The sequence below is a fragment of the Sceloporus occidentalis genome, unplaced genomic scaffold (assembly GCF_023333645.1).
Source record: "Sceloporus occidentalis isolate IW3139 unplaced genomic scaffold, rSceOcc1.0.p SCAF_72, whole genome shotgun sequence".
NCBI classification, from domain to species: domain Eukaryota; kingdom Metazoa; phylum Chordata; class Lepidosauria; order Squamata; family Phrynosomatidae; genus Sceloporus; species Sceloporus occidentalis.
Window position 1 is genome coordinate 117,554 of NW_028317052.1, and position 17,141 is coordinate 134,694.

General features: G+C 41.0%; 1 protein-coding gene across 3 annotated transcripts in view; it reads left to right on the forward strand.

Annotated features, from left to right (window-relative positions):
• LOC149286040 (glycine receptor subunit alpha-2-like) overlaps positions 1–17,141 on the forward strand; it is a 68,449-nt gene that overhangs the window by 13,215 nt on the left and 38,093 nt on the right. For all 3 annotated transcript variants that reach the window (XM_089494382.1, XM_089494383.1, XM_089494384.1), the window contains exons 4-6: positions 6,759–6,982; positions 10,622–10,704; positions 16,188–16,325. In XM_089494382.1, coding sequence (XP_089350508.1) covers positions 6,759–6,982; positions 10,622–10,704; positions 16,188–16,325 — 445 coding nt within the window. The remainder of the gene's footprint in view (positions 1–6,758; positions 6,983–10,621; positions 10,705–16,187; positions 16,326–17,141) is intronic.

Below are 17,141 nucleotides of genomic sequence, written 5' to 3' on the forward strand. Positions count from 1 at the left end.
CATCCCCAAGGTAAGCTCCCTGCCACACACAAAAAGTAATGAAGTAATGTGCTCCCATAGTATTTTCCAGTCATCCAGTGAACCGATAAACCTACAGGTTCACCAGTCTCTTTAGACCAAAATGGAGCGAACTGGTTTTGATTTACTAGATTGGATAGTCACTGGACGCCAGCGTGCGTCTTCTGTCTGTGGTTGTGAATCTGATGTTTTAGTATATGGACTGGGGACGATATGTATATGATAGCAATTGATTCTAGGCCCTCACATATATTTTCTAAACATTTATAACGTTGATTGTAGCATGTAAATAGTTGTTTAGTCAGACCAGAGAACATAGAGACGCTTGTAGACATTGCATTGCGTGTGGCTCTTGAACCTTGCCTTTCAAGGTGCTTGATGAGCAGAGCCTCTGCTACATGGTGTAATGATGTTTCTGCATGCAAAGTCTAACAGTTTTGCCAACACCAGGAATATAACACATCAAAGCGCTGCGTCTGATTACAGGTTCCTGTGTTCATTTCCTGCATGAAATACGGATCGGCGCAGGGTGACAGACAGTTCTAATTATACCGCTAATCTACCACAGTAGGAGTAGGAAGATGAAACAACACTCAAGACACCGCATATTGTGGAGGAAAATAGAATTGATGCAAATTGTTATCTATAGCTATAGATATATTCTAGATTGATCATTTACCCTAATAATATTTTGAAATAGACCAATATTGGCAAATCTAGGTAACATTATATATTGTTGCCTGTAATTAATGGTAAAAAAAATGTTAATTATTTCCAAAATGGTTTGTCTTCAAGCCACCGAGAGATTGTCACTTACTTATAGGACATGTGCAGAATAGAATTGAAAAAACATAGGCAGTGTTATACGTAAAGAAAATATAAAAAATAACCAAATCCAACTTTTTGTTATTAAAGTGAACTTGATATACGTAAATTGTTTCATGACCTACTGGAAAGGTGGTCCAGGGGAAAATAATCTGAAAGCCCTGGCAATTGAGTAAAAAATTCTCCTTAGGTATCCTTCATACTGGACTATAGGATTTGTAGAATGAAATAAATTATAGGTAGATGTAGACCTATATGCTTTAGCACTTTTAATTATTCTGAAAAAAAAATTACAAAACATGTTTTTAGAATAGAATAAAGAGAATGTAATATTTTCTTTGAAGAAATCCCTTACGGGGGTATTGAAATAAAAAAAATAATATATTGCCAAAACCTAAATTTCGTAACATACAATAATACTATTTTTAAAATATTTTTTTTAAATGTTTGGAACGTTATATGGATGTTATGAACATTATACTGACAAGAACAAGATGAGGCAAAACAAAAAAAAGAAACAAAAGAAAAATAAAGAGAATTAAAAATGTATGCAAGTATTTGGTTTAAAGGTCACAGATGTTGTTTTAACACAGGCTTTATACCCAGGGGTTGGAAGTGCCTGAGTCACTCTACCCAGAGGCAGCTGTACTGACCTATAGGGTATCACCAGCATTTGGCTTCTTTATGAATTTATTTTTAAATATATCACATCCGACTCAATAAAGGCCTGTAGCACGAAGAGGAAATTACAATATAATTTCATTATTATATTAAAAGAATATTTTCTAATAATTTATTGTTCTACTCCTGGATAATGAATGCTTCTTTTCGTCTTGTTTTCCCGTTCATACAATACTTCTTGATAATTACTGTTTCGTAATGAAAGTGCCTTTTTATGTTTCAAACCATCTGTCTGCACGTATGATGTTCCACATCGATGTGATAAGCTATAGAATATTCCAGTGTTGTATCAAGTAGAATGCATTGCATGTAAATACACTATCCAGAGCTCAGCACAATGATTACTTTGGAGCACTAGAACCCTACCTCCCAGTATCACAATGAGTAACCATTGCCTTGGACTGCTGTTTGGGGATATGTATTTGCCTAAACCAAATGTGTGTGTATTATTTTAAAGCTGTATCACAAATTTGGTGAACTAAATGGTTATGCATGCATGTGCATGTTCTAATATACTCTATTATGCTAGTGATAGATAAATTGGTATATAGATAGAGAAACACACAAACAGGCAGATCTGATTCATATATAAATATATAAGAACACCATCACAAATCAGCCCCGGTGTTAAGTTATCACCTCCTTCTATGTTTTCTTCCCCCCCCAGGCCCAACCATGCATTTAGAAAAACGACAATCCCCTACTCTCCCAGGGCCCCTCATGTTGAAAAAAAAAACTCATCCACCCTCTTCTTCAAAAACTCACCCCTCCTACCCCTGAGCTATCTTGTTAAACAAATCCAGCTCTTCTAGGCCCTTCATGTTTGGAATCTCAGACTTAAGTAAAGATGCAGGTCCTTTGAAAGTGGCTTTGTCTATCCGCAGGAGGAGTGTAGTAATAAATGATGGCCATGTGTATCGGAACTCTCTGAGTTTGACCTGGACTCTGTGGGTGAAGCCTTACTCTACTGGGTCAGAGTCCTTCTTCCTCTAGACAGGGGAGCAACCTTTTACCATGTCCACTAGCCTACCTCTACGTGTGGCTATCCACGCCCCTTTCATGAAGCTCAGGGTAGCCCACCCTCAGATGTTTCCATATATGATGCTGGCGACAGGGTATTATTACTCCAGGCAGTAGTGTGTAGGGTGGCACACCATTGCAGGGCTGTCATGGGGATTATGAGAATATTACAGGCTTCATGACTGTATAAGTGCTTTACACTAGGGCTGCAACTAACGATTATTTTAATAATCGATTAGTTGGCCAATTATTTTTTCGATTAATCGGATAAAAAAATGCAAATTTTTTTAAATTTAAAATAATGTAATAAAAAACGTACAATTTACACTTTCATCTCTTTATTGCAATGGCCTCTCGCTATTCACCTTCTTATTTTACTGACATAATAATAAAAGCTACAAGAACCCAAACACAGTGTTTCTCAAACTACGTTTTAATACAAAGTTATTAGTAAATATTAATTCATATGTTAACTATTTTTCATATTTAATAAAAACTATGAGAAAAAAGCCTTGTTTATATTTTCTTTTATTTACCAAACTGCCCCCAGTTATGCACATCTGACCCCCAGCTTGCCACTCTGCCCCCAGATATGCCTTATACCTCTTATATGCCAGATTCCACTGTGCCCCCCGATATGCCTTATACTCCTTATATGCCAGTGATATGCAACTGAGCCCCCTGATATGTCTTATGCCCCCTGATATGCCTAATACCCCCTATATGCCACTGTGCCCCCTGATATGCCTTATAACTTCCAATATGCCACTCGCCCCCATTTATGCCTTATACCTCCCTATATGCCACTGTGCACCCTGATATGCCACTCCGCCCCCCATAAATTCCCTGCACCACCCTGAAATTCATTATACTCCCTGATTCACCACTCTGCCTCCCCCAGATATGCCACTCTGAAATTCATTATACCCCCCATACACCACTCTACCTCCCCTTTACACCATTCTAACTCCCCCCAGATATGCCATTTTGCCTCCCTGAAATTCATTACACCCCCATACACCACTCTGCTACCCTGAAATTCATTATACCCCAAATCACCACTATAACTCACCCATAGACCACTCTGCCTCCTCCCCCTCCCATACACCACTCTGCCTCCTCCCCCCTCCCATACACCACTCTGCCTCCTCCCCCCTCCCATACACCACTCTGCCTCCTCCCCCTCCCATACACCACTCTGCCTCCTCCCCCTCCCATACACCACTCTGCCTCCTCCCCCCTCCCATACACCACTCTGCCTCCTCCCCCCTCCCATACACCACTCTGCCTCCTCCCCCTCCCATACACCACTCTGCCTCCTCCCCCTCCCATACAGCACTCTGCCCTCTCCCCCCTCCCATTCACCACTCTGCCTCTCTCTAATTTTCATTATCGATTTTATCGATTAGTTGTTTCAGCCCTACTTTACACCTTACAATCTCAGCCTCCATTGCTACTGGCTGAATCCCATACATTCGTAAAACCCATTGCAGCCCTATGGCAGCCTTATATATATATATATATATATATGTTGTTTATGTGCAGATAGATTTAAACTGATGTAAACAAAACCAAATCATTTTGTTAATGGATTAATAGCATTAAATCAGGGATCCATATGGACACAGTGATGATTTGGAACACACACACACACAGACGATGAGGAATCCTCTGTCTGTAGAGCTCTCTGAAGCCTGCATTTGCTGTGCGTAAAAATAAGGGTACACTGATTTGATTAAACTGTTTTGGCATTACTAGGATAACACAGTCTATTTATCTCTGATCTGCATACCATGTGGCATATGGAAGGCATTTAAAAACTCATCGACTCATTGCAGCGCCATTGTTCCCAAAACTGCAGTGCATAATTTGTTTGAATAAATTATGGCTGTTTGTTGCTGTATTGCTGAAATCCAACCTATTACAGTATGTTACCTATTACATATTATAAAGCAGACAAAAATGTGTCTTTTTAGGATAAGCAGCTAAAATAAGGAATAAGGAGTCCATGCCTCGATGGGTCAGGGCTGTTTTGGCTGCAAAGAAGGGGCCTACACCATATTAGACAGATGCTCATAATCTTATGGCTAATTGGTGTATATCAGACTTGATCAATCAGAGTTGATTTTACTAAGAAACGAAAAGGAGAAAAGGTTGTCCTTCCTCAGAAGCAATTGATATTTTTAGAGAATATGAGCATCTCAAAGCTTATCTATAACCTAGTAACCTAAAAAAAGTCACAGTAAGCATCCGCTCTGGGCATTATTTGTAAAGCTACCAGCCGGTCACAGTGGAGTACCTTGGATATTTTCAAACTTCCGTTGGTCTATTTTGACTTCAACTCGCAAAGTCTATTTTCACACGGGATGGTGACAAAGTAATTTAAAAAAAATTGACAATGTCTGCAAGTATCTCACTTTGGTGAAAATGTGCTACAAATTCAGATCTGGTATATTTCCCAAAGTTCTAAACCAATTAAGTGTGTGTTCACCTCAGAAGGAGCTGCTGACAAACAATGACTCTCCCTTGGGTTTCAGTGCCTAGAACTCACATATTTTTGTGAAAAGGGACTTTGTGTCCCATCGATGTTTTGCACACCATTTTGTACGGAGTGTAGTAAGTCCTACATTCCTAATCATCATTTCACTAGAGGAAAGGAACCTTTGATGGCACATTTCACTATTCCTCTGCTCCCTTTTGTGGCACCACTGCCCTTTGTCTTAAAGTTCTATAATATGATGTTATACCTTGGCTCCTGTCACTACTGTTGAGTATTGGTAAGTGTCATCAGAGCCATATATTTCACTTCTCCCCATCAGTAAGCCACCAAGAGTCGAAATGCAGGAGTGCAGAGCTGCTGTTCCCAGTTTGACTTTGATCACAGTTGCATATGCATTTACTGGAACCCCCTTATGCCACTCTAATCTCTATCATGTGTCCCCTGACGTGAGACAAACCATGTACCGAATATGTTTCTGCATTTCCAATCCGTGGAACAAGTAGAATCAACCTCTGGCACCCTACCTTCTGTGGAGGGCTACAGCCCACTATCCCTAACAGAAAACTATTTTAACATACAGTATATTTACTTATATATTGCCGCACTGCTGACAATTCTCCAGTATTTACCTACTCTTGTTTTTCAGTTTATGCTATACCATAGCACAGTTTTTCTACCTACCCGCTAAGTTTCAGAAATTAGTATTTCTGCCCTAAAATACTGTAATGAGAATGTATTTACATGTCATGAAAGCTACAGTTTGGTACAAGGGAACCATTATAGCAAAATACTGCATTAGCTACAATTTTCTGCACTCTTCCATAACAATACGTTTTATTGTATGGATGTGTCCCCAAGCCAGGAAGATTAAAACTGTGGGAAGTCTAGCACAAAATGGACTCCCCGCTGTCAAATATTACGCCTTTGTGAGTCGTGGCACGGATTATATTATGGGGGGTAGTGAAGGGTGTTTCCATTACTCTCGGCGAGGTACATTTGACTGCCTCTGTGACAGTGTAGTATGGAGCTTATTCAGTTGCATCAGCAGTGTAAGAAGTGCATTAACTACTTTGGGATTTACACATTAAGGCAAAACAAACTGGAACCTGTTTTAAATGTAACTATATGAACAATATTACAAAAATACAGACTTTAAAACTGAATTATCAAGCACAAGTACCAAATAAAGAATACACATGCTTGGTATTTAACCATCATAGTGGCAGAGATGTGATAAAATGTTTCTTACCTCTCAGGTGATCAAAGCTTCAAGTTGAACTACTGGAAAATTGGCCCTTAATTATTATTTCTATACTAGAATTTGTTTATTGTTTTATTATCATTTTATTGCCCTGTCTGTAGGTGTAAAGCAAGGTTAACATCATGCCACGTCTCTTACATTGGTATTTAGAAGACTTGAACTGGCCAAGGAAGTCTACTCGAAGGGCCAGATTTCCCTTGAAGTAGAGTAGTCACTTGTGTGTGGTTAAAAGTGATGCCATGCTTCACCTCTTGCCCAGGTCTGCCCTACATTGTCTGTCATTGCCATTGTTTTTAAAGGCATTAGGGAATTATCAGTATTTTAAGGCTGACCCTATGTGTTCTTCAACAATTTGCAGAACATCCTGACAGCAAAACAATTAAATGTGATAGAGCTTTAAAGGACATTTTAAACTGTAATGGTTTGTTAACTGCATTCATATACTTTTCATAGGACTACAGAGTGAACATATTTTTAAGGCAGCAATGGAACGACCCTCGACTTTCTTATAGCGAATACCCTGATGATTCTTTGGATTTGGATCCTTCTATGTTAGACTCTATTTGGAAGCCTGATTTATTCTTTGCTAATGAAAAGGGTGCAAACTTTCATGACGTCACAACGGACAACAAATTATTGCGAATTTTCAAAAATGGGAACGTGTTGTACAGTATTAGGTAAGGAATTTTTTTATTACATGGTTACATGTCATATTTTTTTTTTAATGATTTCTTAATAAATCTAAACCTGTTGTCAAGAAGCCATGGGGCTTTATTGGTTACCCAGCAGTTACAGGATGGACTATATATTTAATCTGATTAACTAGTTGAAATAAGTAAACTCTAATTCTAGTGCAGCTTGATTTGAGTATGTTGAGTTAGCTGGAATGGCTAACCCAACATACTCACCCTGCAAGGACCTGTTCAGGGTGGTACCAACGCAAAGTTATGTATAAAAAACATTTCCAGGTAAAGGGTTAAAATCTAGAAGAGTGACCATGGAAACCAGTGGAATGTTCATGCTTTTCAAAGAGACTGCAAACTGCGTTGGTTGCTACGTACCCAGTAAAGCTTAATGTTCCCTCGTCAGTTTCTGTAGAGCTAGCCAGAACTCTTGCCACTCTCCCAGGGAGAAAGCTTCTTCAGGATGCTCTGGTCAATAACGCGAAAAGCTTTTTTGTTAAATAATCTTGCTTCATACTATATAATATATATTTGCTTTAAGGATATCTCCCTTTATAAATGAGGAAAAGAAAAAATGTTGGTGCGCTAAGCTAGTCACAGGCTCAAATAATACAAATGTATAATACGAGGCCTACCAAACAGGTGTAAGCATGCTGCAAAAACAGTGTATTGGCTGTACAATGTATACAAAAAACAAAAACTGTCTGTGCTTCAATGTATACAAAAAACAAAAACTGTCTGTGCTTCTTACCCTAATAAAGTTGGCAACAAATATATAAACATAATATAAATGAGAGGTTTTTGGTTATATGAATTGGCCAAAGCGTAATCACCCGCCACGTCAAGGTATGCTCTCAATAGGGTGAGAACCAAAACCTTAGGGTAAGAAGCGCAGACAGTTTCTGTTTTTTGTATACATTGTACAGCCAACACACTGTTTTTGCAGAATGCTTACACCTGTTTGGTAGGCCTCGTATTATACATTTGTATTATTTGAGCCTGAGACTAGCTTACCGCACCGACATTTTTTCTTTTCCCTGTTTGTACCTATTTGAGGTTGTTGGCTCCTCATCAGTCTGGTTGCAGCTTGCTGTCCAGGGGTTAATGGGGAGGAGGTTTAATTGCACCTCCCCCAACACATTAATAAGGTTTTGGTAGCCGTATAAACTGCTTTGTGTGCCCACTATGTAGGAGGTGAGCGTAGGTTCTCACCCTATTGAGAGTGTGCTTTGACGTGGCGGGTGAGCTTAATTATGCTTTGGCCAATTCATATAACCAAAACCTCTCATTTATATTGTGTTTATATATTTGTTGCCAACTTTATTAGGGTAAGAAGCGCAGACAGTTTTTGTTTTTTGTATACCCTTTATAAATGATACTAAAATAGCAAAATGTCTGTGTTTTTTTCATTCTGCAATTTAACCTTTTGGTAATATGGGGGGGGGGGGTCCTCCCAGCCAGGAGGACCGGATTCCCTGTCCGACTAAAGATTTGTGTTGAGTGTCCTGTGCCGGAGGCTTGTGGGAGAGTGCAGCTCACTGATAAACCCGCCCAATCACTTTCCCACTATCCATTTCTCAGCCCACCTACACAATCTTTAAAAACATTTTTAGATCATTTGGTTGCAGCAAATATTTTGGGTCTAGAGAACATGTGATATAAAAATGTAATTGTACAGCCTGTCAATGGGGGAGGGGAGTGCTCTTTCCCTTGCAGCTGGGTTAGGAACACACAACCGTTCGCTGGTGGTGTATTTTCACCCAAGCCAGTGCTCTCTCTGCTACCAGCTGTCCTTTAGGAGTATCAGGATATGATGTCATTTGTCAGTTTTCCCCTTCTTAAGATAATACAGGTTTTGAGTAAGGTTACTGTGGAGGCTGTGCTGTCTAGGCACAGACCTTCATATCTGTATCTGATCTCCCAAGCCACTCCATGGAACAGCAGCGCATGGGAGGCTGGATCGCCTAATTAGCTATGTCGCCCGTTTATGAGGCTGCTGCCTTCTTGAGACCTGCTGTTCTAGGCTTAGAATTAGTTTGCCTAGGCCATACTGTGCATCTCTGTTTAAATACAAATCTTACCTGTTTGCATTCTGGAGCTTAAAGTGTTAATTGGAGTATCAGTAAATCGTTCCCTACTACCTTTGAATTCCGGTAATACGGTCGCAAGAGAAAGACTTTTCCCACAGTAATTGTTTTACATTTTAAGATGATGAGGTATTAAGAAGTGTTACACATTTGTTGACATTTTTGTTTTCCTATTTAAGTGAATAACAAATCAGTAACTATTGTACCGTGACTAATGCCCGACAGCTCACTGCTGTACTAGGAAATGCAGCTGTGAACTCCGTTTTGCATAAGTTTTCAGAATTTTTGTCTTGGGCAAACGTCAAGAACATTATCCAGTTCATTTCACAACGGCACCCAACTACATAATGTTTTCAGAAAAATGGCATTTGGTGTCACTTAAACAAGTAATACCTTTCTATCCTAAGTAGCGTTTTGACAAGCTATGTCCTTCTATTTAAGAAAGGTCTTCTTAGAGGTAAATTGGCATTAAAACAAATCTCTCCCCTGTCCATAGTTTTTTGTCAAAGACTTTTTAAAGGTTCTTAGAGTCATTAAGCTAAGAATGATATGCTTGTTTTATTATGATTATTAAAATCTGCAGTCACCTTTTCTGGCATCACATGGCAAGGAGCTTCTCTTATTCCATGAAAGCATCTGGAGGGTATTAAAGGTTCTTCTTCACAAAGTATTGACTGGCTACTTTTATCCAGCATTTTTAGTTTCCATGGCATAAACTTGACACAGTTCCCATGAATTTCCATGATTACAAGTTAAAAAGCAACTTGAATGTTGAACTCTGTACCATGTAGGCACAGATTGTCCTCTTGGACACTAAGTGGACTGACCTTTTCTTCATGTATACACTGATTGATCATTAAATAAGAGTTGTTATTTTGAGAAACACAAACAAAACCTCTTTGCTTACATATAAATGATGGAAACACTTGCTTGGTCTATTTTTTACCACCTAATCAAGATCTTCCGTGATGCCATTGAAATGCTAATCATTTCAGTATGGTTTAATTAGCTCAATCAAAAGTATCTGAGTGGGAGTGGTTGAGGATCTCGTTTCGGTTTGACATGTCTAAACACAAGCCTTTTTATTTTAGAATGTAAAACGGTTCCTAGGTTGACTCTTCGATGCCAGCAGTGTTAAGTGCTTATGCTTGATAATAATAACTAACATAAACATCAGGCTGGTAATCACCACTATAGAAGAATTATATACCTCTTTCTAGTATGGATACATCTACGGAATCAGGCAGTGGTATCAATTTCTTCCAGGAACATATTAAAAACTTTAATCCAAAAAGTATTTGGCTTCTAAATTATATCTAAATGTTTCTGGTTCTGCCTTTTTGTTTCTTTAAGATTCAAAATATTTTATTACTGTAGATCTCACGTTATCACCACATAATTACTTATGTTACTTATATAAAGTGTTACCAATATTGGTTTCAAATAAGTTTGAAGTCTTTGTCACATATACAGTATATACAAACAAAAGCAAAAATGATGAACGTGATTTATGTTTTTTTTATTATCTGCTATCTTTCTTCTACAGGTTAACATTAATCTTGTCATGCCCAATGGACTTAAAGAACTTTCCTATGGATGTACAAACATGTGCAATGCAGCTTGAGAGTTGTAAGTATTTATTATTTTGTGAGGGGGAGAGAGAGGGGGTTGGGGGAGGGGGAGAGAGAGGGGGTGGGGAAGAGGGGGGAGAGAGAGAGGGGGTGGGGAAGAGGGGGGGGGAGAGAGAGGGGGTGGGGAAGAGGGGGGAGAGAGAGAGAGGGGGTGGGGAAGAGGGGAGAGAGAGAGAGAGGGGGTGGGGAAGAGGGGGGAGAGAGAGGGGGTGGGGAAGAGGGGGGAGAGAGAGAGGGGGTGGGGAAGAGGGGGGAGAGAGAGAGGGGGTGGGGAAGAGGGGGGGGAGAGAGAGAGGGGGTGGGGAAGGGGGGGGAGAGAGAGAGGGGAGAGAGAGAGAGGGGGTGGGGAAGAGGGGAGAGAGAGGGGGTGGGGGAGAGGGGGTGGGGAAGAGGGGGGAGAGAGAGAGAGGGGGTGGGGAAGAGGGGGGAGAGAGAGAGAGGGGGTGGGGAAGAGGGGGGAGAGAGAGAGAGGGGGTGGGGAAGAGGGGGGAGAGGGGGTGGGGAAGAGGGGGGAGAGGGGGTGGGGAAGAGGGGGGAGAGAGAGAGAGGGGGTGGGGAAGAGGGGGGAGAGGGGGTGGGGAAGAGGGGGGAGAGAGAGAGGGGGTGGGGAAGGGGGGAGAGAGAGAGAGGGGGTGGGGAAGGGGGGAGAGAGAGAGAGGGGGTGGGGAAGAGGGGGGAGAGAGAGAGGGGGTGGGGAAGAGGGGGGAGAGAGAGAGGGGGTGGGGAAGAGGGGGAGAGAGAGGGGGTGGGGAAGAGGGGGAGAGAGAGGGGGGAGGGGGGGAGGGGGGGGAGATGGAGGGGGGAGAGAGAGGGGGTGGGGAAGAGGGGGGAGAGAGAGAGGGGGTGGGGAAGAGGGGGAGAGAGAGGGGGGTGGGGAAGAGGGGGAGAGAGAGGGGGGTGGGGAAGAGGGGGAGAGAGAGGGGGTTGGGGGGAGGGGGAGAGAGGGGGTGGGGAAGAGGGGGGAGAGAGAGGGGGCTGGGGGGAGGGGGAGAGAGAGGGGGGGTTGGGGGGAGGGGGGGAGAGAGGGGGGGTTGGGGGGAGGGGGATAGAGAGGGGGTGGGGAAGAGGGGGGGAGAGAGGGGGTTGGGGGGAGGGAGAGAGAGAGGGGGGAGAGAGGGGGTGGAGAAGAGGGGGGGGGAGAGAGGGGGTTGGGGGGAGGGGGAGAGAGAGGGGGGAGAGAGGGGGTTGGGGGGTGGCGGAGAGAGGGGGTGGGGGAGAGAAAGGGGGGGAGAGGGAGAGATAAAATACATAAAATTGTATAGAAGCATGTTTTATAAGATCTATGAGTATTTATTTATGCTGTTAGTAAATGACTGTATAACCATATTTCATTTGAAGAGGGGGAGAGAGAGAGGTAGAAAGAGGAGGGGAGAGAAAAAGAGGGAGGGAGAAGCGGATATAGAGTGAGTGAGAGAGAGGGAGAAAGAGGTAGATTGGGAGAAAGAGAGAGAGAGATAAAATACATGAAATTGTATAGAAGCGTGTTTTTATTAATGCTGTTAGTAAATGACTGCATGTTTATAACCATATTTCATTGGAGATTGGCAGATAAAATGAATTTTGCTTCAACTTCACGAGTCACAGAAAGCTTAAGCTCTTGCTAAAAAAAGGGTTATTTTTTGACAAAGAGAGCAAGATCTTCAGCTTTCCATGATTCGGAAAATAGAAGCGCAGAAGATGTTTTATCTGTTAAGCACCTGAAGCAATAAGTTCAAGAACCATATTCCATATCCATGGAGAGTTCAGAGAAAGGCTACTAAGATGGTAAATGGGTTGCAGGGTAAAAATTATCATAAAAGGCCAGGGGATCTCACTGAGCGGAGGAGAGAAGAGAGAGGGGGGGATGTGATGGGAACATTTAAATACATAAAATGATTTAACAACTACAGGAGGAAAGATTATTTCAAAGGAAGATAAATGTTAGAACAAGAGGTTATCTAAGACTAGAGGGTAAGAGGCTTTGACCTAATGTAAGGAAGATTTACTTTACTGAGAGGGTGGTAGATAAGTGGAACTGCCTCCCAGCAGTAAAATAATTTATACACCCATGGCATAGGCATACGTTATCTTGAATCTAAGACTAGGCCAAGGACTGATTAAATGTTACAGTATTATTAACCCCTTAAGGACAATGGGCGGTCCCTAAACCCATTGAAAACAATGCATTTTGACATTAAGGGGTTAAATAGACACCCAGCTATATCATATCATATGCTATGTGCATAGAGCAGAAGTTGGCAGTAGGTTGCAGCTCCAGAGCTGCAGAGTTTTTACAGGTGAAGAATGCATATTTAAGTGTTTTCATTCTTCATTGCTGGGATTCTATGCGACATTCATTCTTACACTTCTTTTTATACTACTAAATGCAGTGTGGTCTTTTGAGTATTATACAGTCCATTAAGTGTTCAGTGCAAGCGTGCTGTCAAAACAATAATGCCATTGCACAAAAACTAGAAGAATGTGTGATAAGTGAACAGTAATTTGTGCTTTTTATTAACATTTGGCAGATGCTTTTTGAGGGGGAACTGGCTGTTTGCACTCAAATTTCATCTTATCTGACGTTGCATGTTCAAGCCATGCAAAAATTAGATTATTATGTTCATTTTTTTCTATCTGCCATATGCAAATCTTCATGATATGCAAATTATTTATGCAGATTACACACATTTTCAAAATTATGTATTTATCAGCAAATCATCATTAAATTACACGATTGCAAGATATAAACAGGAATGTCGTTTAAACCTCAATCAGTGAAAAAAACACAAAAAACCCTTCTTTATTTATATCATTTGTGCACATTCCTGCTCTGATAATAAGCAGAAACAAATTAGATTAGGCTTAATTAATTCATTTAAATTACCAGAAATGCACTGTATCATATTCCTTGACACTTTTTATCAATACTGTTTTAGGCGATTAAATAACTACGACCATGTAAACCAAAATTGCTCTGCAACTTGTTTTATTTAACCCGTTGATTACTGCCCTTTATTTACCTATGTAAAGCAACTGAAAGCAGCGACTGCAAGATATTTTCCTGAAAAATCCTTTAGCTATGTATCCATTGTATGTGGTTTTACATATATGTAGATTTCATGTGAAACCCACACATTTGACAGGATTTAATATTTAATATAGGCATACCTGGAAACTTGTGGGCTCTGGCTACATGGAGCCTACCCTGGTGGTCCCGCTGACGTCGGGGGCATTCCAGAGGCCGTCAGTGAGAAACCCCCCCCCATTTAACGGGGAAATGGGCGGGTAGAGGGGCGTGTCAGGACCCCACGACCCTGAGAACTCCAATACCTGGAGCGTTCCCAGGTATGACTAAAGGGCAGACACAGCTATGATGGATGTTATATACCATATAATTCATCCATTTAATATTCCTTCTTCAAATGAAGTGATCCTTTTTCACATCTCTTGTGGGTTGCAGATCCAATGACCCTTATTACTATTATTATCTTTTATTTATAAAGCGCCAATAATTTACTCAGCGCCTTGTACAATACATATATTCAAAGGCTATGACTAGATGGTTGAGGATTATGGGAGCCATAATCCAAAAATAATTCAAGTGGCCTTTTTATGACATATATAATAATTTTATTTATAATTGTCCTTTATGCCTTTTTGTATTGAGAGTTTGACAGGTGGGGTGATATCTGTCACATCACAATCCTGATTCCTTCATGCAAACAGGGATTGGACAATTGTTCTTATGATGACAACAACCTGATCTAATAATATATCAACTATATCAAAATGCAGTGATATTTATTTACTTAAACCACCAGTAACGGGATGGGGCAAGAGGGAGGCATGTGTTGAGGTCTGTGCCTCCCATATTATTATTATCTTTTATTTATATATATTATTATTATTATTATTATTATCTTTTATTTATATAGCGCCAACAATTTACGCAGCGCTTCATACAATAGCATAGGGTAATCGTATTCTGACGGGGACTAGTGACTGGTAAGAGACAGAAAACCGGTAAAGAAATGCTAAGCTAACTACCGTATTTGCTCGATTACAAGACGACCCTGATTATAAGACAACCCCCCAAAATCTGAATATTAATTTAGGAAAAAAAGAAAAAGCCTGAATATAAGACGACCCTATAGGAAAAAAGTTTTACCAGTAAATGTTAATTCATGTAAACTATGTGAACTATTGTTTGTTAATAAAAGCTATGATTGAGAAAAATATTTTGTTTTTATTTCCTTTTTTTACAACCTGCCCCCCCAGTTATGCACATCTGCCCCCTGGCTTGCCACTCTGCCCCAGAAATGTCTTATACCCCCTATATGCCACTGTGCCCCATGATATGCCTTTTAACCCTCTAAATGCCACTGTGCACCATGATACGCCTTTTAACCCTCTATATGCCACTGTGCCCCATGATATGCCTTTTGACCCCATATGTGCCACTCTGCCTCCAGAATTGCCATATACCCCTATATGCCACTCTGGTATTAAGGGGGTTAAAAGGCATATTACGGGGCAGAGTGGCATATAGGGAGTTATAAGGCATTTCAGGAGGCAGAGTCGGAGTATAGAGGGTTAAAAGGCATTTCTGGAGGCAGAGTGGCATTAAGGGGGTTAAAAGGCACTTCACAGAGCACTCTGCCTCCAGAAATACCTTATGCCCCCCATTTAACACTCCCTCCCCCTCCCTCCTCCAAACTTACCGGTGCTTCTGAGTCCCCGGTGCTTAGTCCGGGCAGCGTGTAGAGCTCTACCCGATTCGCGTAGACAACGTCCGCTGCAGCGGAAATTGTCTACGCGAATCGGGTAGAGCTCTACACGCTGCCTGGACTAAGCACCGGGGACTCAGAGGCACCGGTAAGTTGGGGGGAAGGCTCCGGGTGCCCTGCATCTGAGTCCCCGGTGCTTAGTCCGGGCAGTGTGTAGAGCCCTACCCGATTCGCGTAGACAACGTCTGCTGCACGAATCAGGTAGAGCTCTACACACTGCCCAGACTAAGCACTGGGGACTCAGATGCACCGGTAAGTGGGGGGCATAACACAAGAGGATCCAGGTCCCCTGCATCGCTGCGGGGGATCTGGATCTTAGTCTCATAGTCAGACCTATTTGAGGTCTGATTATAAGACGACCCCGATTATAAGACGAGGGGTATTTTTCAGAGCATTTGCTCTGAAAAAAACCTCGTCTTACAATCGAGCAAATACGGTATATTACTAACTATATTCTCTTCTAGTGGGTTTTGCTGTCCATGGAATCTTGTACAGATTATTCTAAATTGTGTTTTATTGAAAATTAGTATACAAAATGTATGTAAAATAAATGTCCCATGCTTTATTTGTAGCCACTGTGATTGTTGGAAGTGTAATAAGTATAGTAAGAGCTCTTCCCATTCCAAATACAGCTGTGATGTCTGGTTCACTATTAGACAAGACATCTATGTGCCTCCAATTTACAACGTAATGAACTGTGTTGTGTTTACTCTAGTTGGATACACAATGAATGACCTTATATTTGAATGGCTGAGTAATAGTCCAGTGCAAGTAGCTGATGGTTTAACGTTGCCGCAGTTTATCCTGAAAGAAGAAAATGAGCTTGGATACTGTACCAAACACTACAATACAGGTAACTTATTTTAAACGTTTAGCTATACTGGTGATAGCCAACTATTATCAAGTTGTGAATGAAGGAGTTAGTTTAATACATTCAGACAAAAATACAGAAGTCGATCGCATTGTAAAACAGAAATCGGGGTCAGATTAAAAGCTCGTTCTATTTTATGATAGAAGTCAAAAGTTAATTTTTTTAAATTTAATTTTGAGAAAATTAAGCAGATCTTGCTAAACACACCAAGTTTTCCGCAGCGGTCAGCTCATCAGTGCGTAGACTGTGTAGAAATATATAGATGATGTTGATGCATTCTCCAGCCAAATAGCTGAATGAGAAATCTTTTCTCACTACTCCCGCAGTGGGAGATGGTTGTTGTCATCAGCAGAGGGAGATAGCTAAGGCTAGTATCTCATCCAACCTCTGCAACCCTTATTGCTATATAGACTAGATCACTGGATGCCTCTTTAAATTCATGGCCTCAGTCACCACAGTTATAGAAGATGGTCAAAAGTCCTTCAGAATTGCAGTCATAGTTGATGTTACATGTTCAGTTGTTTGTGAAACTGCAGCATTCAAATAATGAAAACGTGCTGCACATGTATATATTATTTTGTCCACATCTTGGGAGATTACGTTCCTCTGGAAAGTGAAGGATGCTCTCAACAGACCAAACATGAATTGTGCTCACTTGCATGTTAATCAGATAAACATGGAAAGTGGTTTTTTTTTACATGTACGTTGCATGCAGTAAAATGTATTGGAGCCCATGCAAAATGAAGCAGCCGATCAATGGAAACAAAGTACCCCCATTGAAATTAACAAGAGCAGTTT